General features: G+C 36.7%; 1 protein-coding gene across 4 annotated transcripts in view; it reads right to left on the bottom strand.

Moving 5' to 3' along the window:
• The window catches only part of PLEKHH2 (pleckstrin homology, MyTH4 and FERM domain containing H2), a 54,957-nt gene that overhangs the window by 17,729 nt on the left and 12,926 nt on the right, over window positions 1-24,302 (bottom strand). For 3 of the 4 annotated variants that reach the window (XM_061990029.1, XM_061990028.1, XM_061990030.1), the window contains exons 3-17: window positions 18,989-19,051; window positions 17,788-17,937; window positions 17,268-17,351; window positions 15,739-15,820; window positions 13,798-13,980; window positions 11,110-12,095; window positions 10,060-10,135; window positions 9,494-9,588; window positions 8,721-8,865; window positions 6,583-6,719; window positions 5,461-5,571; window positions 5,111-5,197; window positions 4,433-4,591; window positions 3,685-3,765; window positions 276-455 (exon numbers count right to left, since the gene is read on the bottom strand). In XM_061990029.1, coding sequence (XP_061846013.1) covers window positions 276-455; window positions 3,685-3,765; window positions 4,433-4,591; window positions 5,111-5,197; window positions 5,461-5,571; window positions 6,583-6,719; window positions 8,721-8,865; window positions 9,494-9,588; window positions 10,060-10,135; window positions 11,110-12,095; window positions 13,798-13,980; window positions 15,739-15,820; window positions 17,268-17,351; window positions 17,788-17,937; window positions 18,989-19,051 — 2,619 coding nt within the window. Of the gene's footprint in view, window positions 1-275; window positions 456-3,684; window positions 3,766-4,432; window positions 4,592-5,110; window positions 5,198-5,460; window positions 5,572-6,582; window positions 6,720-8,720; window positions 8,866-9,493; window positions 9,589-10,059; window positions 10,136-11,109; window positions 12,096-13,797; window positions 13,981-15,738; window positions 15,821-17,267; window positions 17,352-17,787; window positions 17,938-18,988; window positions 19,052-24,302 lie in introns of those variants that run through there. The other variant, XM_061990031.1, reaches the window with a different exon arrangement.

Genomic DNA, 24,302 nt, shown 5'->3' on the forward strand with positions numbered 1-24,302 from the left:
ATTTTACAATTACAGTGTATTAGATATACTGCACCATCTCCTTCTGTAGGCACGCCTGCTTATTTTCATCTATTTTAAAAAGGATCACCTACAATACCATTGGTTTGCAAACAAACTCTGGTCGACGTTAAGGAGGCAGGACCTTCTCTTTATATCAAACTTCAAAACAGATGACTTGTAGGTCCCCCTCCTCTTCCTTTTTAAGAAATACTTATGTCACAGTCCCATGCTCATAGACATGTTATCGAAACTCAGTAAAAAAGTCCTTTTATTACCTTCTCGTATTTGGATCCTATAAGAAGATAAGTGGGACCTTGATCTTTGGGGTGGATAACAACAGTGTAATGTGTTGATAATAAACTGCGACCACTGGCCTCATAATCTTCATCAGAATCACACGATCTATCAACTTCTTCAACCTTTGCCTCAAAAAGCTTGATTTGACCAAGAGGAAACTAAAAGTAAATATTAGAAGTGGTGAGAGGAAATACTTGTTTCAGTGCACACAGATTTGATATTTCATATTCTACAAATGGAAAGAAAAACATGAACTACCTTAATTACCTATGTGTGTTTATTAACATTCAGTCCTGCCAAGGAACGACGGATAAACCAGCTGTTGCAGACAGAAGGAGAATGATATGTGCCAAAGTCTGAAAGTGAGATTTTAAAAAGTTCTCTTCCAGGCCTGCTTAATGCAACAAATGTCTGTCAGGATGAGAGAAGAAATTCTTCAGAGTTTTCGGATCTGTTTGCAAGCAAAAATTCCTTGTGTCAAGCCTAATTATAATCTTGTTATTTCAGAGGACAGCAGTGTATTGTTGATGTATCTGTTTCATTCACGCTATAAAGTCAAAGGGTCATTTTTTTGTGGTAGACCTTCTCAGATGGTTTCATTGTCCAGTCTGATAGATGACAGTACTTATGTCTTCAGTTGTATATGTAGTTATGATCATTTATCAGGAACTAGTTTATATGAAAAACCATTCAAAGGAAATTTCACATAAGTAATTATTTCATAGTCATTATCAACATGTAGCCACTACAAACACAAATCAGTCCTTATTGGCTGTTTATGCACCACAGCACCACTGCTCTTTATCCATTCAGACATCAGGATGTTCAAATGAATGTAATTTAATGGTCTAGTGAAGAAGCCTTGGCAACTGTTTCTGTGTTGTTTGTGATGTCTGGTAATGCTTAGTGATTCAGCAGAAAGACGGGGTGTTTTTTTTACCCCTGTGTCAATGGCTAGTTGAGCACTACAGTAATTAAAATCTTATTTGTGCCACATTCAAGGGTGAGTCTGAAGTAAGTTGCCATGAAATAACAACACCAGTGAAAGGCAGATGAGGCCACTCAATAATAGAAACATAGAATCATTTAAGTTGGAAAAGACCTTTAAAATCGTTGACTCCAACCATCAACCTAACAATGCCATGTCTACCACTAAACTTGGTTCCTAAGCACCACATCTACATCTCTTTTAAATACCTCCAGGGATGGTGACTCAACCACTTCCGTGGGCAGCCCGTTCCAACGTTAAACTCTTTTTTTAATGTTACATATGAACTATAAGTCCAGCTTTGCTTTTATGTATCCATCCTTTGTTTATATATTTAACCTGTTTAAAAAATGGTAATACCATACTGCGGGGTAGCTGGCAAGTTTGTCTCAGTCTAGGGTGGGCTTCTTGAAGAGCGATTTGATGAAGTGCGCTGCTAATAATAGAATCATTTTGAAGAAAACATCACATAGATATGGCTCTTTATTCCAGTGCCCTCACTAGTAAGGACTAAAGATGCATGTGGTGATTTGTATTTTCTATGGTGCTTCTGAAGCACTCAAGGTTTTGAAGAAGATTATGAGAATTGAGAGATTTCACATACAATTATTCACTAAGTTGGCTGATACTTTAATTTGAATTCCATTTTGAACGGAGGCCACTTAAATAGACTCCATTACTGTATTGTTCACTGCAGATTGTGTCATTTGTTTCTGCACACATTCAGCTACAGCAAGCATGTTTTTAATTAGCACATTTTTGAACATTAGAAATGAACTAGCTTTGGAAAACTTTTCATATGTATTTCTGCTTACAAAAGCTAAATTCTTATTCGATTACAAGCTAGCAAATTAGTTTCAACATTGATTTAAAAAGGCAGCAAAACTTGTTCCAAATGTGAGGGAACTGTTCACAAGAATCCAGAAAAATTCTTAACTGCTTCTAAAGGGTATGCCAAAGCCCCAAAATCTTCAATGATAAAAATGTGTAAATTCAGATACTGTAAATGTAAGATTTCTTCATAGGAGAAAATGGAAATTAATGTTAACATCTCTCTAATATCAGTTAGAGATTAATACACACAGCCCTGCTTTAAAAGAGTAATTAAAATGTTTTGATGGATGGTTACTGCTGTCTTACTCATATAGTTCTAGAAGTAAGGTTTAGTTGAATGTTTTATAATGGCTTAAAACAGTAAATGATAATGAGTGGAATAACCAGCTTTAAACAAATTGTATGAATTACTGGGTCCAGTGTGATTGTTTGGTTAGATGAGAAGTAACAAATGAGATTTTCTGTATTTTTCTGAACGGTTAGTTATAATGGCTCAGTGGACTGTTACCATTTTGCCTAGTGCCAGCAGTCTTTTTGGTAGAGATAGGTAATAAAGGTATGAATCAAATATTCACAAACTCTGTGGCATTAACAAGAATTCTTGTAGAAGTTTACAAAATCTTGTTCCTGACCCACATCTGTTAAAAAGATGCTCCTTGATGACAAAGTACAATGCCTTGGGAGCAAAAGGACAAGCGAAAAACATGACTAGGAAATGTCCTTTGTCTTGTCTTTGTAGGTAAATATGACTGGAAACATCTGGACTAACAATATTTAGAAGCTCGGGTAGAGAGCTAGAGGTCAGGCCCAATGTGGAAGAGCCAGGTCTTATTATTCCTTAGCTTCTTGTTTCCTAAGGGATATGGGATGTTGGGAATTTGATTGCATCTCATTTCTTCCTCCAACACTATTTTCTTTATGTTTTAGAAATAATTTTATCACCCCTTTCTTTTGCCATCCTCCTTCTCTGTTTCTGTCTACCTCATCAGCTGTAGGCAGCGAGCTCCTTACCCATAATCCTGATGGGAAATGGGCAAAGATACCCTCCATAGACCCACATGTGCGAAGCAGCAAACCCTGCATGCTGCTAGGCTGGTTTTTTTAATCTTTCTTGCAGCACTGTGCAGGTACAGAACGAAGGACAGGATTTGGAAGTCATTTGAGAGATAAAGAGAACATTTAATTCTTGAAACTTGCAGTCACTGCCCACTGTAAACATACACTAGAAAGCATCAGCTTGCAGAAGTAAATGCCAGACAGGTCTTTTCTGATGAGTCTCACGCCTGTCAGAAAGAGAGTCCTGAACTGTGAGCAAATCAGTCCCCCTTCAGCCAGAGATAAGAAGATGAAGAATGTATGTTATGTCTCATAGGAGAAGGAGACCAACAGGCATACCCTGGATTACTGTTTATTAGATAGGAACATTCCCAACTGACAATCTGGGAAGTTCTTAGTAATCAAGATTAAATGGGCCAACTGTACCTTAATAAAGCTGTAATGTACTGTTTAAAGTCTATCTCAGTATGTGATTTTCTGTTCACTGTGGAAACAAGTAAGGGACCTACCTTGTCTTCTTGATTACGGAAATAATACAGAATTTTTCCAACTAGGGCACACCAAACTCTTTTGGAATATCCATGTTTCACCTGAAATTACATACCATTAGGAAGAAGCATATCAAGAGAAATACAGACTACATTTCACCATCTCTGAAGTTTGGTGATGTTGGGAATAAATGCCTTTGTTCAAGTTTCTCTCTATATTACTAGACAAATAATTAAAACTGCATAACTCTATTAAGAGCCTGTGAATTAAAGCATTAGATACTCATCTAAAGCCTACTAAGGTCAGTGTGAGTTTTTCATTTAGCTTTGGATCAGACTCAAATTATTGGAAACTAAGGATATAGAAGAACTGAAAGAGAAAATTGTATTCTTACTATCTTTAAAAAAAATCTGTCTCACTAAGTAATATAGAAAATATTTTGCTCCACTGAAATAAGGTAGGTCAATTAGTTGCTAATACACATGCTGAACTGGGATACCACTGAAGTGCAAATGGAGAACTCAACACAGGAACTAATGAGTTAAAAAGACAAGAAGAAAAAACAAATCAAAAAAAGCAGAAGAAAAGTATTGCCCAAAATAGCTGAGTTGATAGTCCTTCTGCATTGTTCACATTGTAAAGTACTGGGAAAGAAAATACGTGTCTGTTTTGCTTGTGTATATTTTATTGTAGAGCCATTTTCATCTAGATATTACTCTTAAGAAATATGGAATAAAGCATATTGTGGGAAAGAAAATGTATTATTACCTTTGTAAGTAATCCTTTCATGGTTGGCTTCATTTCGGGCTGTATGAGAAGTGGGCTGGCAGCCTGTATTTTAAGAACATTCTGTAGGACTTTGATCCATTCTTCTAAGATGTTGGGAGAATCTGCAGTCAGGTAGTATGTTCGTTTTTCTGTAGTCAGCTGTGTAGTAAGAGAAAAGTCTTGAGCTTTAAGAACATAACATATTCGACCTCACAGTGTGGAGATTGTAACACATGCTACCCAATATAGTTTCACAACTTTAGAGATTTATTTTCTTCAAAGTACTTTTTTTAACAAAACATTCCGTGGCTTTTCTAAGGCTTTATTTGAAAGGTTTCAGGACAGCAGATTAGAAAAAACTCAGTTTATCTCCTTTCAGACAAACAACTTCTCTCAACCCTAATAGTTAGTCCCAAGATCACTCTCTTTCTTTCTTTCTCATATGTGACAATCTGACCTTTGTAGCAATAAAACCAAGAATACACGTAGGCCTTTTTATAGTTTCTGTAACTGAAACGGTTATTTGGTTTCAAATAAAGGTCACCAATAAATTCCAAGTCCACACTTGAACTTCCAGTGCATTAGGGAACAAGGAGTTGGTTTGAGGGATGGAGGGAATAAACACCTGCGGAAAATGAGGAGGAAAAAAACCCCAAACCAGATAAGAAAAGCAGGTACCTGGATTGTTTGTTTTCCATCACCTCTTTCAATGTGGCTAGATGCATTCAGCTCAATTTGACCTTGAGGTTTTCGAATGACATCACTCTGTATGGAAAGAATGCAAACAGAGTCTTTTAAATCTTCCAACAAATAGCAATACGTAATTCTATGAGTAATTTAAACATTAATCTTGATAAATACTTCCCAGTTAGACATTGAATACCTTGTGTATCTCTTGAGGAACTGAGTCCTGAATCACTCTCTTAGCAGGTCAGACACCAGGAATGCATTTCTTTTCCTTCTTTCAGTCTTAGACTCTCAGTAAAAACAATCTAATATTAAATAGCAGATAAGTTACATGTACTTACTGGAGATTTGTAGTATAGTAATTCACCTCCTTTAAGCACAAACCACCGTCGTTTCCAGGTCTTTACTTTACCGCCCATTTTTAAGAGATATCCAGATTTTTCCAAAGGTTCCTGATTATTTAGAAGTTAGATAAAAAGTACTTAGGTACAGTTATACCTCTCAGAAATATGTATAGATACACACATGCACATACACACAGATATATTTAATGACTTAAAAGCATGCTAAATAGTACTTATGATATTTGATGACACTTTCAGTCCAACAACAAAGTTTTCATGAGCATCAATTAAGACAAATGCCATGCATGTGGGATAACTAATTAGTATCCCTACTTACAGTTACAGTACATGAAGAAGAGTAAGTGATTTGCCCAGAACTATACAAAAGAATGAAGAATACGATGATTCCTGATTTTACTTTCTAGTAATTTATATTAAACAGGAACAGAATGAATACAATGAAAATACTTTTTCTAACTTCAGTGCCTAATGTACAGACCAGATACAGAGCACTGCAATCCAAAACTCCATGCAGGTCTACCTCTGTTTTGCTCTGTAACAGTCAATCCATTTGGATGAGACACTAAATTACTAACATAGGCCATTAAAAATCTGAGAGAGACAGATCCCATAATGGTTTGGTTTCTTTGAGCTGTCCTCCCATGTTGCCCTACTTAAGATTTCTCTGAAGCACAGTTTTCTCTGTATGAGGAAACTATACAAACATATTACTGCACACAGATTTCTAGTGACACCTCCAGCTCCTTCAGTGAAATGCCCTTCTGTTTCCCTGAACATTCAAATAATTTATGCTGATTTTAGTATTTCATATGCAATCTGATACTGAACCTGTTTCCAATAAAGGAAAAGCTCATTTGCATTGTCTTCTGGAGTTGTCTACCCATTTCCATTCATTATATAGAAAGCTCAGAATTATCCTCCACTTTCCTTCAATAATTACAGTCTTATATACTTAACTTATTGTTGGTATGTTTTGCAATTTGTACTCATAAGGCAGTTTGTGAGTCATCGAGATTGAATATAGAAATTTGGTTGCAGTCTTTGAACATAAATATACACACAGCACCACAGGTACACTTCACAAAACTTGGTACTCACATTTTTACCGTTATCACTAGATGAGGAAGATGTCTTGGGGAGTTTCTGTTCTGGCTCCGAATAGTCTGTATCTACTGAATATGCATCTGGAGGAATAGCATAGTCGCTTTCTGAAGTCATTGAAGACAGAGACACACCTGTGTTAAAAGAAGAAAGATGGTTCTTTGTATTTTTTAATTACATTAGAAGCAAATGAGATCAGAACATCCATACAGAAAGAATACATCTGAGTAGGATCTGCAAGAAAACACAAGTACCAGCATAAATCTATCGGGAACCAAGCATTTCTTTAAGTATCAGACTGTCGAACTATTAGCACACTGCTAATACCCGAATCCCATTTTCTTCACAATTAAACCAAGTTTAAGTCAATTGTGAATGAAACAACAAATAACCATCTTTTATATATTATCCCCTTCTGTTCCATTGTTACAGCTTTTTTAAGGAGGGAGTTAGTGCCATGCATAATTTTTATTCTCTAGAAAATCGATGTAGGATGTTTAATTGACCTAAACAACTTTCCCATTCTGCTTTCTAGCATTCCTTCTAGTATCTGGTTTTCTCATGCAACTAAGAAGTTACACTCAAGATCTGCTACATGCTAAAGCTGTAGGTGACCATCTTTCTTTTGCAATTGGTAAGAATTTTTATACTGAAGTTTTCTAAAAATCTGCATTACAGATTTACGGATTTTTTTTTTAGAGTTTATTAGCTTTAATCCTCCCTCCCCAAAATGTACTCTGTTTTCAGTTCTGCTGAATCTGAATTTCCTAAGTAAAAATTCAAACTTCTCCTGTATTCATCAATGAAATTACTATTTTCGAACATGTGAACATGTCCTTTTGTAAGGGCTTTTGTACTCCGAAAGGTTACTCTCCAAGAGTAATGAAGGTGCCTTGTTTCCTTTGTTTCCAAACTAATTTGTTGATTTTATTATTAAAAAAAGCTTTTCTCATTTATTGCTTTGGTAAACCAACTGGGCTTCCAGAGTGGGTTCTTCTCACGTAGGATCTTTAATAACAAATATGCAGCAAGCTAATTAGGCACCTAGTGAAATTTGTGACTGCCTAGTTTTTTAAGCAATATAATCTCAACAAAGATACACACATACTTGTTTTGTGGTTGAGAAAGGTTTCCATGCATGAAAAAATGCAAGGGCTATTTTATGAGAAGAAAGCACAAACAAAAGGAATGGCTCCATTTTATGGCCATGGATATAAATTGTAGGTGAAATCAGCTAGTAAATTAGCTAATTTATTTTCCCTGTTGTGCATATGTGTAACATGAGATGTGTCTGCAGCCCAGACACTGGTTTTTGCTCAGCAAGATGGAGCTGCTGAGAAGCAGGAACTATGGGCCTTTTTCACATTACTGTAGCAAAATTGTAACTACATCGCTGGAAACAGGACTCAATGTTGTATGTAGCTGGCACTGGAAAGCTCCTAGTGGATGGTGGTTCTATCAGTCTGCTCAAGTGTGACTGAGTGGAGCCCCTGCTAACTGATTTTAATGTGTGTAACAGATTATGTTACAAAATAATGTTATTTTGGATTGCTAAAGCACTATATAATGAAGGATCTTAACACTAGCCCTTGTAGTCTCCCTTGATTTGCTCAATAAAGAAATACTTGCAGGTATATAACATAGATATTGTTGCTCCATAAGGACGCATTATAATTTTTGATGTTATGAAGCCTTTTTGATGTTATGAAGACAGAATAATAGTGGATTCAAGTATTTTAACTAAATCTTCGCACAGGAGTGGAGAGGGGGTTGGTGGGTGGGTAACGTTTCTGATGACAGTTACTTTTTTCTGTGTTATATTTACCTCCCTACAGTTAAAGGTCATCATCAGTCCTTGGCATGGCAGAGTATAGATAGAATGGAGCTTCTTGCTTTAAATTTGCAAGTCACTTTTTCCTCATGACAACAGCCAGCTACTAGATTAATGTCTTCAAAAGACATCTATAACAACAGCAATAAAAGAATAACAGTATAGCTGTATAACTGTATAACAGTCTTTTGAATAACAGAACTAAGCTTTGGCAGCTGAGATAAAATCCTAGATTTAAGATGTCCACGCTGTTTCAGTTTTCCAAACTTCCCAGAAGTTACTCATTCTTATGGGTTTTGCCTACCTCTTTTCATAGCCCGAGGACTACCTGGACCACTTCTGCTTCGAGAATCTGACTCAGAAGTCCTTGAGCTGGAACGAGAGCTGTCTTCTTCCTCAGATCCTGATGACTCATCTATAAATGGGCTGTTGCTTATTTGAGTTGCTTTCTGCAGAAATTAACACAACGTTCTTTGATACTTTGCATAAAGGCTATCAGTCATTTCCTTCATACTGTGGCAGAGCTCTGCTGGCTTCGTAACATTGCAAGCTGTTCTTACTGGGGTTGTGAGTTTTGGCACACAAATATTAACATAAAACAGAATTCCCTCTACCCTCTGTATACTCAGCCACCCCCACTCTTTAAAGCAGAAAACTGAGGTAGCTCAAGGCATAGGTCTTTCCAAATCACAAAAGGCTGCCAGAAAACAAACAATGCCATGATTAGTTACTGCTGGCTATCTGACTATAAACAGCTTTGGCACTGACACAAAGACATTTCTACATATACATACACTTTTAATTATGACATTGAACTCCATGTGGCTCTGTTTAATAATTAACAAGAATTTGAAAAAAGTCAGCAAGGAACCTAAGAAGAACTGACCCGGGCTGGTAACATTTTATAAGCAGCAGTATTTTTTTTTTCAGCTATTTCACATTTCCATTAGTCTGGGATTCTGCGATCTCTAAACATCATCTTAGGGCATATTTGGCATGGTAGCATCAAAACAGAAAGTTCCTGGATGTGAAGCCCAATGGTATGTAAAAATTTCATTTAAACAGGAATACAATTACCCCTTTCAAAGTGGTGTAGACAGGAGTGGTCACGTTCTTATATATCAGAGATGTATATAATCCAGATATGGAGTATGCAGTGAGTGAAACAGCACCTAAAAAAGCAACACATTCTATAAATGACCTTCCTAATTTACCCCTCAATTGACCAAATTCAAATGTATTTTTTTGCACTGCATAAATGCTAATAGTTATGTACTACTAAACTGTTTTGGATGTGAGATTTATAGCTTTTTTAAATGTACGATGGTTTAAGGTATGCAAATAAATTGTAGTCATGACCAATAACCAAACTGGACATATAATTTCTTACCTTGGTATAGAATCTTCAAAATGAATTGCAAAGAAAACTGGAGAGCACAAACTACAAATTCAACACATAGTCAAAACGCAAGGTAATAGGAGACAATGGGAAGATAACCTGTGATCTGTTAGGTTTTAGGTAGCAGAAAACTGAAATTTTATGCAAATATCTTAGAGGAACATGGGACACTTAGTCCTTGCTTACAAATCACTTTAAGAACATAATTTTTGTTGGTGAGACAATGAACAGCTAAACCACTTACTTTTGTTAAGAGATTCCATGGTGAAAGCTTCAGACATCCTTAAACCAGATTTGGCTACAGCATAAATTCTGCTCTCCTATACAAGCAGAATGAATTTGACAGTAGATAATTAAAACATGACAATTTTCTTCCGTTTAATCTCCTAGTCTTTCTGTTCATGCAACAATGTGGTAAAATGGTTGATAAAATGGTGTCATCAGTAACAGCTGAAAAATGCACCCATGTTTTGCATGCCATACCCATCACATCCATAATCTGTTTCAACACTCTTTCACAAAAGGATTGCCCTGTAGGTAATGTATTTTTTAAAATATTGTTATCAGGGGCCAAAGAAGCTATAATGAGAATGTTTTCAATGGAAGGTTGTATGTTAAGAACAGAGAAATGCCATTAGGAGCCAACTTTTCAACCACTTTGTCTTAAAAGGCCACAATAAGAATATGAACGAATATGCACTAAAATATATCTATAGAGAACCTGTTACATTAATGCATTATTCATCTCTGAATCATTAATAAATCTCTGACTGTGGAACTGCACAATCAGTGCGTCCTGACACAGTTAATTTTGGATTTTGTGTAACATGTATTAATATCTATTTTAATTCCCTGATTGATGGCTTTAAAATTTTACTTGGAAACGTGGTCAATAACTTCTGTAATCTGTAGTTGTCTTCTGTTGACTTAATTGTCTAGATTGTGAGAGGTACAATGGTTATAGCAAAAGTATTGACACCTGCACTCTGAGGCTCTGTTAATGTTAAGAAAAAATTATAAATACAGACACAATCATTCCTTCCTTTGATCCACTCAAAAGGACATGTGTAACTTAGCTGTGGCAATGACAAAAAATGGGTCTTATTTACAAAAAACGTGACTATGTTTTTCAACAGCAGAAATACTGTGTTTCAAATCAAACTTGCTTCTGAGTTTATCATCTAGATCCAATATAGGTAATACCCTCTCTGCTCATCAAACTGAAAGTGAGAAAGGTAGAGGCATGAAAATGAGCTAGTTCACCAGTAGGAAAAATATCAATAATTACACTTACCCAGGATGGGAATCGGTGTAATGGAGGTGTTGGAGGTTTGTTGCTAGCACCTTTTCTTGTTGTATCACAAGGTTCCCGGGCTTCAGGATTTTGTGCTTCAGTGCAGTCATAGGTAAACACTCCTTCATCACAACCAATCTCCATTTTCTCTAAAATATCCGTATCTTCTCCATCCACCAGATCAATGTCTGTTTCCTGAGGTCTCCACGGACGTATCATGCTTATGGCATTTCTATTTCTACCAAACATTCTGTCAGAACTCAGCTGGGGCTGGCTTAGGTGTTTCTTTGCTAATGCTGAATTTATACTAAACACATTAGGAGTCCGTAACTTTGGAGGTGGCAAATCTGAAGGAGACTCCAAAGGTGTTGTGTGAGAACCTGCAGAAGTTGCCAGAATCGGGTGTTTGGGTGTCAAAGCAGGGGTTAAAATTGGACTCGGAGTATTTGTCTCACTGGATGACGATGAATAATCTAGCCTCTGAGACTGAAATTTCTTATTCAGTTCATCTGAAGAACTATCTTGGTCTTTCTTTTTACTTGTGAAGTCAGAGTTGCACTTTCCACCTGGATTGTTCTGGCCTTTTCTTTGGGACCCTTGCTGCCAGGAGTATAACTTCTTGTGCTGCGTCCTCTGCACACCAAAACTCTCCTCTTCAAATAGAGAACTACTGTCATCAGATGCTGTCAAGTACATTTCACTTCCCACTCTACTGTACCTTGCATTCTCTTCAGATGTGTGGCTTGAAAGGGTTGATGCACACCTGGATTTCAGTCCTTTATTGTCTCCTCCCTCCTCATCTGAACTCCAGTCACTCCCAGTAGTGCAGGAGTTTTTTGACATGTCGCTGTCTATATCTCTGAATGAACAGCTTGTCCTCACATTTTTGTTCTGCTCTGATCCAGAGGAACTTTGTTGTAATGACTTTTGTCCTTTATTGGACTCATGTGCAGGACCAGCAAAGGTAGTTTCCAGGACATCCTTCTCTAGAGGAGAAATACCATGAACATGAGAAAATTACTTTAGCAAACTTGACTGCTGAAGGATTTTGTCATCAAGTAGGAAATAATTGCAAATGCATAGCATATGTAAGTTTTTTAATATTGTAAACAATAAACATTAAGAAAAATATGATACATTTTTTAATGCAACTGAAGTTGCAGCAATGCTTAACAAACAACTACAACAGATGTTACTCGAAGTTCTAGCCAAACTAAAAATGGCAGTACACGTAAAGATAAGCAGTGGAGCCCTATTTTAAAATAAACCACATATATATGAAAATAAACAAATAAAAATTTAGAAATGGACTTAAGACTGCATATAAGTTTAGCTGCTTTATTAAATGTAAGGAAAATTAAAGTTTAATAAAAGTTTGTCAGAAAAGATTTACATTAACAAGTAAACTATTCTGAGCATTTCTCCAGTGTTTATACGCACAAATTTCTTCTGCAAACTATTATTGTATTCCCAGTGGAGAATACTTAAGATATACAAGACAGGCTCATAAAAACTGCTTAGGGAAACACGCTGTATTAAAAATAGCTTTGCTTTTGCTGTTCACTTTTACCTGGTTTTGCAACAGAGAGCTACAGCTTGCAGTGTGTCAGTGAGGCCTATGTGCCCCTCCTGAGTTGAAGCACATGCAAAGAACTAGGACTTTTCTACATAGCCACTTGGGAAAGTTAATGCTAAATAGTTGTATGAAATCAAAGTGGATTGTGTAAGCCAAAGATTTTAACTTAGTGCACATTAAAGTATGAAGTCACAAAAGTTGATCTGTTTCCAAGGCAGGTTCTCCTCCCGCACTACTCTGCCCTGGTGAGGCCTCATCTGGAGTACTGTGTCCAGTTCTGGGCTCCCCAGCTCAAGAGGGACAGAGAACTTCTGGAGAGAGTCCAGCACAGTGCCACCAAGATGATTAGGGGACTGGTGCCATCTTCCTTATGAGGAAAAGGGGCTGTTTACTCTAGAGAAGAGGAGACTGAGGGGAAAACTCATTAATATTTACAAATATCTAAATGGTGGGTGTCAGGAGGTTGGGGCATCCCTTTTTTCGATGGTTTCTAGCAACAGGTCAAGAGGTAATGGAAAGAAGCTGCAACACAAAAAGTTCCCTTTAAACATAAGGAAAAACTATTTTACTGTTCAGGTGAGGGAGCCCTGGCACAGGCTGCCCAGGGAGGGTGTGGAGTCTCCTTCTCTGCAGGTCTTCAAAACCCACCTGGATGTGTTCTGCTGCAACTTTATCTAGGTGGACTGCTTTGGCAGGGGAATTGGACTAGATGATCTCTAGAGGTCCCTTCCAACCCCTACCATTCTGTGATTCTAAGAAACTGGACTTAGGTGAGACTGTACTGAGGTATAAAAACCTGACAGCCCTCCCTGGGGGACTGGCAGCTTTCACGTTCCTATGCTACTGTGGAGCAAACCTGGGCCACACCAAATCCTTCCCTTTGCAGCCAAAGCACCTGCCAACTACTACACGCTGCCAAACAATGTATTAATAGTATTATGGAGACTCCATTGCTCTGAAGGGTTTTTGCCTAGTAATAGAGATTGGCATTAAAGAGGGAAAAAGCACTGTTATGTACTTTAAAAACAGCTGGTTTGCATACACTGACATATTTGTCCATATTTGTTTTCAACCTGTGTCAGAATAAAATAGCAGCATTGGTGACAAAGTACCTGGAATGTTTTTGCCTTCAGTATAGTCTGGCTCCTTAGATGAAGACTTGCATATTTCTTCAAACTTAGGAGATGGTTGAGGACTTCTTGCTCTATTTGAAAAGCATCCAAAAGTCAAACCGCTTAGTCGCTGACACTCTCCAGGTTTTTGTGTTGAAGTAACAGATTTCTTACCCGTAGCTTCTGAAGAATAGTAATTCAGAAGAACTGTGTTAATGGGATACAGCAAGCTATGCTACTGGTCTCTTTACTCTGCAGTTGTTTTTTTTTAAGATTACTAAAATTTAGCAAAAACAGAATGAAGAAATTACTACAGGAATAAAAATCTGATCCTTCCCCATATCAAAAGAAACCTAGAGCTACATTTCTAGTGCTTAAAGATAAATTTTTTAGTATTAAAAGAAAAAAAAAAACTTCTAACAATTTCACAGTGATGAGATATAAAATACGCAGTTAATGAAAACCTAGTGGAAATACCTGATTTTGTACTGCTGTGACTGAAATGAAACCCATGGATTGGTCTAGGATATATAATATGGGAAAGACTGTTGAACAATAGCATTAAAATATGTGGTGTCCTCCTCTGAGATAAAAATATTCAGAAAATCTGTAATAGGTCCTACAGCAAATATAAAGGAGTAAGTTACCAGGCTTAGAAAGTATAAATAAAGGACTTCAAGAGAAGGTGAAAGCATAAAATGATTTACTGTCTCAAGAATTTAAAATCTATTCTTAGGATAGCTATTCTGATAGAAACTGATATGAAACAATGCTGTCCTTTCTATGGCAGATCCAGGAACAACAGGCCCTTATTCAAACCTGCAGGCTGTTTAAAACTGTACCAAATGATTGTCAGTTATAGGCTGTTACCAGTAAGGACACTGCAAACACTAATAAATTTCTTATTATTTTTGAGAATATCAGTAGAAGTGTGTTGAAAAACAGCTGACAAATTCTTAATGTCTCAAAAACCTTTGATTAGATCTATGAGAAGAGGATGACTAAAGCTGTTAAGTGCTGAAGTACAAGGAATTGCTACTCATAAAAAAATATGCAAAGAAACAAAATAATTCCACTAATTCCATTAGCAGAAGTGCATCTTAGACTAAAAGATTCATATTGCGTATGTATGTGTTTTGTAAATATTTAGATTTTCATATATTATGAATGTTAAGTGTATATGTGTACACATATATACTTATACAGACATTAAAAAATATCTGTGTATGTACATATATACATGGGATACATTATCAAGAAATGAGTGCTAGGTAGGTAGCAAACTGTGAGGGCTAAGCAACAAACTAGCCAGGTTTTCAGATGACAATATGTTGTCAGGTCAACCAAGCATGGAGAGAGCTGGGGGAACCTTCAGAGGGACTCAAGTTGGTGAACAGGATTACTGCAAAATAATGCTCTTTGGAGGGGATATTCCTCTTTCATATATTTACAATTTTTACATTAACAATAGCCACTTGGAGGGAAATCTGGGGACACTGTGGCTGAATTAAGGTTTTGGATCACTGCTATCAAATGTAGTACTTCTGATTCCCAGCTGAGCATCTGTTAGAAAAACCAGATGAAGAGTGACATTCATCTATTGCTCAACAGTGCCAGAACCACCTATCCTGTAAAGAAGTGAAAGCAATGACCTAACATAAATCCAGTTAAATGTTGCTACTTGCAGAACCTCTTGAATAACAAATATACCCATTCAACCAATGAAAAAACACTGTGGTTTTGTCTGCATGCCTTTTTCATAAAGACTAAATTCTTGCTTGCCCAACACCTTCATGGGCAGACACTTCAATATCAATTCAGAGTACGTGAAATCTTTGTGATTTCACAGAACACTTTGTTATGTGGATGCATAAACTAATGGAGAAAAGAAAGAAGTTAGCCATGTATAGAAAAGTTTTTTTAGAAGTTCTGTACATTTACCTTGCAGTTTAGACTGTACTGTTTTCATCTCTTTGGTTTGCTTTTGGTTGATCAAGCGAAGGTTCTGATTTTCCACCTCTAGCTAAAAGAATATAAATGTAATCTCATCCATTAGCGAAACAATTTTTAAAGTCATTACATCATTTAGGTTTTTAGAATTTCTGCCTATCCAAGGATAAAGAGAGTCTGAATGGTAAGCTCCCCTCTGCTACTTCTCTTAATGCCAATTTACGCATTTGTTTATTCTGAACAATGAAATTCCCTGCAACGATTATTTGTGCAACTTCTGCAAAATCATCCTGCAATCAAGCAAGCCCAAGACTGTTTTTAAAAGTCTTAATAATTAAGAGAAATCTTCATTGGCTTTTAAAAATAAAAGCAGAGGGCTAGAATGACAAACTTTTGTGCGACTTAGTGAACCCAAGAGCAAGCAGAGGATTTAGTGGGAATGATGGTTCTAATGCCTCCTACTGTCCCACAGCAAAGATTAAAAAAACCAGATACTGAAAAACAGAGCAGAAGACCTCTATAGAAAAAAACCCCACAAAACATCAACCCATTGCTGTAGGTTCGCTACCAGTGTTGGTAGTTGAACAACAAGTGTTGGTTCAAACTCTTGCTCTGAAGGAGGCAAAGAAGATTTGAACCCAAGTATCTCATATCACAAAGAGGCGCGCCAGCAATTCCACTTCCCACTGAGTAACACCCAGCCACCTCTGTGAAACTAGATGAGATTCTCCATGTTCCAAACTAAGTAAATAGTTGGAGTCATCTGCATTTTTATTAAACTATTTCAAAACCTCCTCTCACAGTTTAATGGTAAGTATTACTTCTAATTTCTTACTTTAAAAAGAATATTTTAATTCAACTGGAGGGAGTATAATTTCCAGTTCATCACAGCAGAGAAGGATTTTAACTTTTATGGGGATTTTTTAATTCTATATACACAGGGAGGAGAAAACACAGCTGCACATCAAAACTGGTAGCATTAAGCACGGAAAAAGACATAGTTATCTCACCATAGCAGAGAAACAAGGGATCAGCTTGTCCCTTTTGAGAAGAGCGCTGGTGTCCCTGAAACTGTTTAAGACTAAGAGTACTGTGGGCATCAAAAAAAAAAAAAATCAAGTCCTTTTTTCTGCCAGGCCCCAGCAGACTTGGTCGGCTTTCTGGGGATTATTCACACTTTAGGCATCTGCTTGAGCAAACTCAGCTTGCTAGCTAATCTCTCAATTAATGGAGGTGAGTAGACCTTCCAGAGAGGAATTCTGGGCTCTTTCTCCATAAAGAGGTCCGAGATATATTAGCTGACTAAATTAAAACATCAGAATTTAGTTTTGACATGGATACTCTTCTCTCTGCGTTGTTGTTTTAATTCTTCCTCTTTCAAGCAACCAACTATATAGCTCAATGAAACTGAACAGCATGTTTTTTATTCTGACACAAAGCCCTTTCACAGCCAAAAAGCCTAAGACATATCCAGGTACACCACCGCGTTTTCTAGATAAGTATTACAGTAAGAGTTATACCTCATGGAGCTTGACTGTCACCCATTCTTTTATTTTAGCTGCTTTCTCTTCTATGATTTTTGCTTCTTGCAGTCTTATTTGCTTCTGGGGGGAAAAAAATGACATAAGCACATTTTTTGCTGAGTATTCTAGTCTGCCTGAGTAGTATCTCAGACACAAGTCCTAAGATTGCTTGAAGTAGTTCAATCTCCTGGACAATACATGGAGACTTAAAAAACATCACAAAGGCTGCTTTTCCTCTTTCCTCTACGTAAAATGAAAGCTCTTCATCAGAGACAGGGAAGAGGAAGAACATCTTTCCTCTCTTAGAAGTTAGATATTCTTTCAAGGGAAGCCAGAGCATAGTTGCCAAGTGAATAAACCTTATTCAAATGATACACATCTAATGGGATTCTCTTTAATCAAACAACAGAAATAATGCTAAATGCTTCTGTACTCTATTGATCTTAATTTTTATTTTCCTTTTGTATAATTAAGAATGGAATCAAAGTTCATATTTTGTAACACCGTTATTTCTAACCTGTTCTTCAAGTTGTTGCTCCAATTTTTGTATTATGTCATTTTTATCTTGTATCAGGATCTCCAGATCTTGACATCTCTTATACAATGTGGTTTCTGATTCGCTTGTTTGAACATTAGCTGCTTTTAATTTTTCTTCCATGACCTGTACCTATTTTGGAAGATCAAACATAAGACTTTAAGAAACATAATACTCCGAGTTAAAGACAGTAATTTAATCACAAAACAGACTGTTAAAATTGCCCTTGCACTTAAGATTCAAGATAACCCTGCAAAGTTCTCAAGTCTATTTGAGAAGAAATTCCACAGTTTGTTATGTCTCTCTATGCATCTAATACCAATAGGGCTGGCAAAACTTGGACAGATCTTATACAGATTTTGTTATTACCACTGAGAGGCTTCTAGCCTTGTAACATACAAGCTATTAAAAATGACAATATAGGAGGAACGCAATTTATGCATAGGGAGCTGTCGTTAGGCCTAATAACCCATGTTTTAATAAATAAACAATTGCACAGTATAAAAAAACCTCAAGAAATTACCAGAAGCATTCTAAAAAATGGCTAAAAAGTACTTGGCCTGTAGTCAGGAATGTATTTTAACTACAAATTAGTGAATGAACATTGTTATGCTTACAAGTTTCAGTTTCGATCTGTCTCATAGTAAGATGCAAAGCATTTTTAGATAATACCAGATATATGTTCATAAAATGTCTCGAGTAGCTCTATCTGCCATTTGGAACCAAAAGGCAACTTTGATTAAATATTTACCCACAATCTCATTCTTTAAATGATGTAACTTCTACAGGACGAAAAACCAACATAGAATAATCCTATTTAGAGACTGTATTGGATAGCCTTGTTTTATTTTCTTAACAGACTTTCTAAAATAGGTCATTGTTTCCATTTTTGTTTCCTATCCATCACATATGAAAGACTCATGATCCATCAATGAAGCAGCTTATTATCTATATCTGTTTTTTATTCATGCTGCTAGCTTTGGCTATATTGAACTGAAATGGATAGTGAGCAGAGAAAAGTGTTAGAACATTTCTGTTAAGACAAACATGTAGATGTAAAAAGAAACTATCATCTTCTCCCTTTTGAGTAATACATAAGAAAAATGCAATTTTCTGACTTTCTCTTCATTACAGTAACATGCATATAGCCAGTAGAGATATTTTTCAATTTGTATATATATACCTGCTGAAAAGCTCTCTCTGCTTGTCGATCAGCATCTATAACTTGCTTCTCCAGCTGCTGCATCTGCAGATACATAAAAATATACAGTAAAATGGCCATGCCTTCTGCCTGTTGCCAGAAATACCACAGTGAAACATATTTTAATGGTCTGTTTTGAAAAAAGGAAGGAGCAGGAAAATAAATAAAAGAATAGACACTGTGTCAGATTGGAAAGATAATTCATCATTATGACCATATTAAAACACCGTTTAGATTCTTTGACAGAAAAAAACCCCAAACACTCACTTTTCGTCATAGTGTAATTTTGTGGCTGCTGTATGACATACAGCTTTTTTTCCCTGCTGCCAAGAATAGAAATTCTTTTGACAATAGACCTAAAATTTTCCTTTAGCAGGCTTACAGTCCTAGAAAGTGCTAAGCTCCAATATGTCCTTCCAAAACTGGCAAGAGTATAGGGTTCTTGGCACATTATACAATTTGGCTACTAATTCTTCTCAAGGCAACAATATTTAGCTTCTGGGAGGCACTGTGCTACAAGGCCTCAGACTGCCCCACCCTCTGCATGATAAGAGGGAGATATGTGGCAGAAGATATACAGTGGATTCAGATACTCCATGGCAAAAAAATGTGAAAAGACACATTACAAGTAGATGAAGATAGTGGCCAGCAAAACATGGAGGAGTGCAGGTCACTTTTGAGTGATAAGAGACCCTGATCATAATGATGCCTAATAAAAGAATAGTCTCAACCTTTCCCCTGGGTCTCAGAAAGCTCTGCATTTTACAGATTTATTTTGAAGGCTTTTCCAACAATATGGAATAAAAGAGGTCACAAAGAAATTGTTTACATTTTGTTACATTTTGTTCAGAGCTCTGTAGTCTGACTTCAGTGAAGAATACAATTATGTCTTCTTTAGAAAGTAAACTGATTTGGAATAACTAGTCCCATGACTTAAATAATGACTGGTTCTCAGGAAATACCTAGCTAAGACATCAGTTCATCTGAAGAAGATGAAAGATCAAATAATTAACATTGGGATACTCAGTATTCACTTTCAGATTTTTCATAGAAAAGCATGATATGAAAATGCAAATGAAAACCATTTATTACTTCTCAGTTTACTGCTGTGTTTTAAAATAATCAGTTTCATTCTGTCTCTCTTTTTTTTCTCTTCCCAATTATATTGTCAATCACATGAAACAGTTTTGTGTACTTTTAGCACCTCATCCAGACAAGGACACAGAGTCATCATTTCCTATCAATCAAAAACTGAAAACAGAGAAAATGAGTTTTCACTAACATAAAAAAGCGCTGTGACTGACCTTCTAGTACTTTCTCATGCAATACAAAAACCTGAAGTCTGATCATAATACCGCAACACACCACCAATACAAAAGCAAGAAACATTTCACAATACACATGGTTATGGTCAGGTCTCCAATGAGTTGTTTCGTTAAGAACTCTTCTCAGGAAATGATTGTCTCTATCGTTCATATACTAACAATCCAGACAGACTGATGGGGAGATGAGCCTTCTTTGTTCCTCTCAGGTCGCATGTATTTAATTTCATACTTAGGTGATTTCATGTAGAGATTGCAACTTTGAATTTAATTTTCAGAATTTTGAATTCTAAGGTTACTTTCCATCTGACTTTTTGGTTTTACATCGAAATAGAAGTTTGGTGTACAAGATTAGCTTTAATATAGTTGTTAAGACATTTCTTTTTTAATGAGTTGAAGATTCTGAAATTGAGGTTATTTCTGAATATATGGTCAACTACCCTTCCACTGTAGTAAAAGCATTATGACAAACCAAGTACAAATAAAGCTATTATACCAATAATGAACATTGTTAATATTCTATAATATCATGACAGCAAAATCCTTCAGCTATTTGTATCATGATATTCATTGTTGGTAAGTAGCAAGTTGTTCATCAGTCTTCACAGTCAAACAATTTATAAATGCACATGATTTCCAAGGAGTAATCGCCAATTTATTTATATCTCATATGTAAAATTCATGTCAGCTGTGAAGTCGTTATCAGAAACCTGGCATATTTAATAAAAGGAAATAAAACCTGAAAATGTTGCCTTCTGGGTCTGCGCAGCTGCCACTGCAGCTCAGCTAGCTCCAACTGAGCTTAAACCTGAAAACAACTAGTCTCTCTAGCAGTATCTAATACTCTCTTAACCATTGTATAAGCATTAAGCAGCAGCACTGCTCTTCTGCACAGCAATGTGAGTTCTGGATAATACAGTGCACTAAACACCTAAGTTCCTTCCATGCTTCTGCCCTGAAACTTTACAATGCACTTCTTGCTAGGAATAGCTACTGTTGCACAGGACCAGGAATATAATAATCACATGTTCCTGTAGACTACTGGGACAAGTAATATGATTTGAATAAAGCTGTTGCTAAGATGACTGTAAAGCCAGGAGCCAAAGGAACTGAGAGAACAATCACCAAGACAAATAGCATTCAGAGATTAAAACTGGAAGAACAAGGTTTATTTTTGTTTCTTTAAGAGTAAACTCTTTCAAGAAGGTATGCCAAGAAACTTTATGTGATCTCACAACATAGATACATCAGTCAGCTTTCTGGAAACAATTAAATGTGAGATTTTATCTGGAAAATTTCTAAAGGGTCTTCAATTTATTTTAGGTGGCTTCTGTTAAAAAAGAACCAATCTGTATTATTCAGCAACCATAGAATACCATAGTTGCAGCACATAAGCACTTCTGTTAAATTGGCCATTATTTCAATAATTTATGCTACCTATCAATTACTAAGTCTCGATTTTCCCTTTAGAGTTCATATAAGTTTGTTTTGCATTGGCTATTGTAACAATAATGAACCTTTAAAATATACATGTTTTTCCAATTTGCATAAATAATCTCTAATCAATACACAAAATAATTTTGCCTGAAAAATGAAAAAAAAATATTGCTTTCAGATACCCTAAAGGTTATCAAATTTGTTGGGCAGAAGACTGAAACTAGTTCCAAGGGAAGGATTTCTGTTCACAAAAAAAACCTAACCTTAAACCTTCCTCTTAATCATAGAATCATAGAATGGTAGGGGTTGGAAGGGACCTTTGGAGATCACTTAGTCCAATCCCCCTGTAGAAGAAGGTCCACCTATATCAGGTTGCATAGGAACATGTCCAGGCAGGTCTTGAAGATCTCCAAGGAAGGAGACTCCACACCCTCCCTGGGCAGCCTGTGCCAGGGCTCCCTCACCCTCACAGGAAAATAGTTTTTTCTTATGTTTAAATGGAACTTTTTGTGTTCCAGCTTCATCGCATTACCCCTTGTCCTGTTGCTAGATACTATAGAAAAAAGAGATGCTCCAACCTCCTGACACCCACTATTTAGATATTTGTAAATATTAATAAGATCCCTCCTCAGTCTCCTCTTCTCCAGACAAAACAGTGCCAGTTCCCGCAGCCTTTCCTCATATGAAAGATGCTCCAGTCCCCTGATCATCTTGGTGGCCCTGCACTGGACTCTCTCCAGCACTTCCCCGTCCCTCTTGAGCTGAGGAGCCCAGAACTGGACACAGGACTCCAGATGAGGGATCATCCGGGCAGAGTAGAGGGGGAGAAGAGCCTCCCTTGACCTGCTGGCCACACTCTTCTTGATGTATCCCAGGCTGCCATTGGCCTTCTTGGCCATAAGGGCACTTGCTGGCTCATGGTTAGTTTATTATCAATCAGGACTCCCAAGTCTCTCTCTGCAGAGCTGCTCTCCAGCAGGTCAATCCCCAGCCTGTCCTGGTGCATGGGGTTGTTCCTTCCTAGACGCAGGACTCTGCACTTGTCCTTGTTGAACCTCATGAGGTTCCTCTCTGCCCAACTCTCAAGTTAGTAAGAAGTTTCATAACAATAACAGCATTACATAAAGAGAGGGAGAGGAGAGAGAGAAAATGTGCTTTTTAACATTTTTTGAAAATATGTGATTGGAATAATAGCTAATTGTTTAAAACAAAAGTCATGCTTTGAATTTGTCAAGAAGAAAATGCAGTGATAAATTCTCTTAATCAATGACAATGAAGACAATGTCAGGCCAGAGTAGGTCCATCCAAGCCATGGGCAGCCAGTTTTTCCAGGAGAATGCTGTGGCAGACTGCTGAAGGCCTTACTGAAGTCCAGGATGACCACATCCACAGCCTTTCCCTCATCCACTAGGCAGAAGAAAGAACCTTTACCTATGGCTACAACCTGAATATTGATGAACTCTGACTTTATAAAGAAAGAATATTCAATAGAATACAGAAAGTATAATTCAACAGAAAAGTCTGTTGAATTAGAATTCTGCTCTGAGAGCTTATTTCTACATAAATATATGCAAATCACCAGTAACACTGGAATTAAATGGTATATATCAGCTGCTAGGCTAGAGATTGCTTGAATTAACTTCAGCCTGTAAAGTATGAACAAGCACAAAGCTGGCTTCCCAGGAGAAACATGCAGGGCCAGGATGTCATTGATAACATTTGACATGTGAAGATAATCAAGCTTAATTTAACATCATGTCTTGAATGAGGTAACTTGAAATAGTGTCCCAGTCCAACAAACCCTTGTAATGAATATTCTTGTCATGCACATCTATGACTGGTACAGGCTGTTTCCAAAATTCATTCAGGATTAAGAGGTGTCCTATCATAATCCATACTGGTTTCGGTTTTATGGTCTTTAATACAAAGCATTAATGTTTTAGGCCTATGAACAAAAAACACATGCATACTGACTAACAAACAGTATCAACACAGGTATGGAAGAATAGACTGCTACTTTAACCTGCACTTTCTCTTTTTAAGCAAAAAGTTCCTCTTAGAATTTTCAGTAAATGTGTTAGTGCACGCTGCAACAATTATCTAAATTATGGAAAACAGTATCTATTGTTAGAAACAGATTTGTTTTTAAACTTAGTAAGGAAATAACCACTCTACATCTGACACTCATCAAATGGAGCTATTTTTGTTCAAACAATAAACAGAGAAATGCCACATGTGAATAAATAGTGAATGCTTTGAAGAAATGTGGCAGCAATAAAAACAAAGAGGTGTACTGCCTCAGAGGTCTGGATATTGAAGAACAACATACAGTCACTGAGATTTTTTTACAATAAAAAAGCAAATGATACAGTGATTCTTTTTCAAAGGTCACCTGAAAGTTTCTTGACTGTATTCAGAAATGTTCAACATCTATTTTTGTGCAAGTAAAGAAATTTTCATTCCATTAAAACATGTATTGCATAAAATCACCAACAGGTATATTTGTATGCATATGTGTGTAGGTATACTTTCATTTA

Source organism: Colius striatus, chromosome 2, assembly GCF_028858725.1.
Source record: "Colius striatus isolate bColStr4 chromosome 2, bColStr4.1.hap1, whole genome shotgun sequence".
NCBI classification, from domain to species: domain Eukaryota; kingdom Metazoa; phylum Chordata; class Aves; order Coliiformes; family Coliidae; genus Colius; species Colius striatus.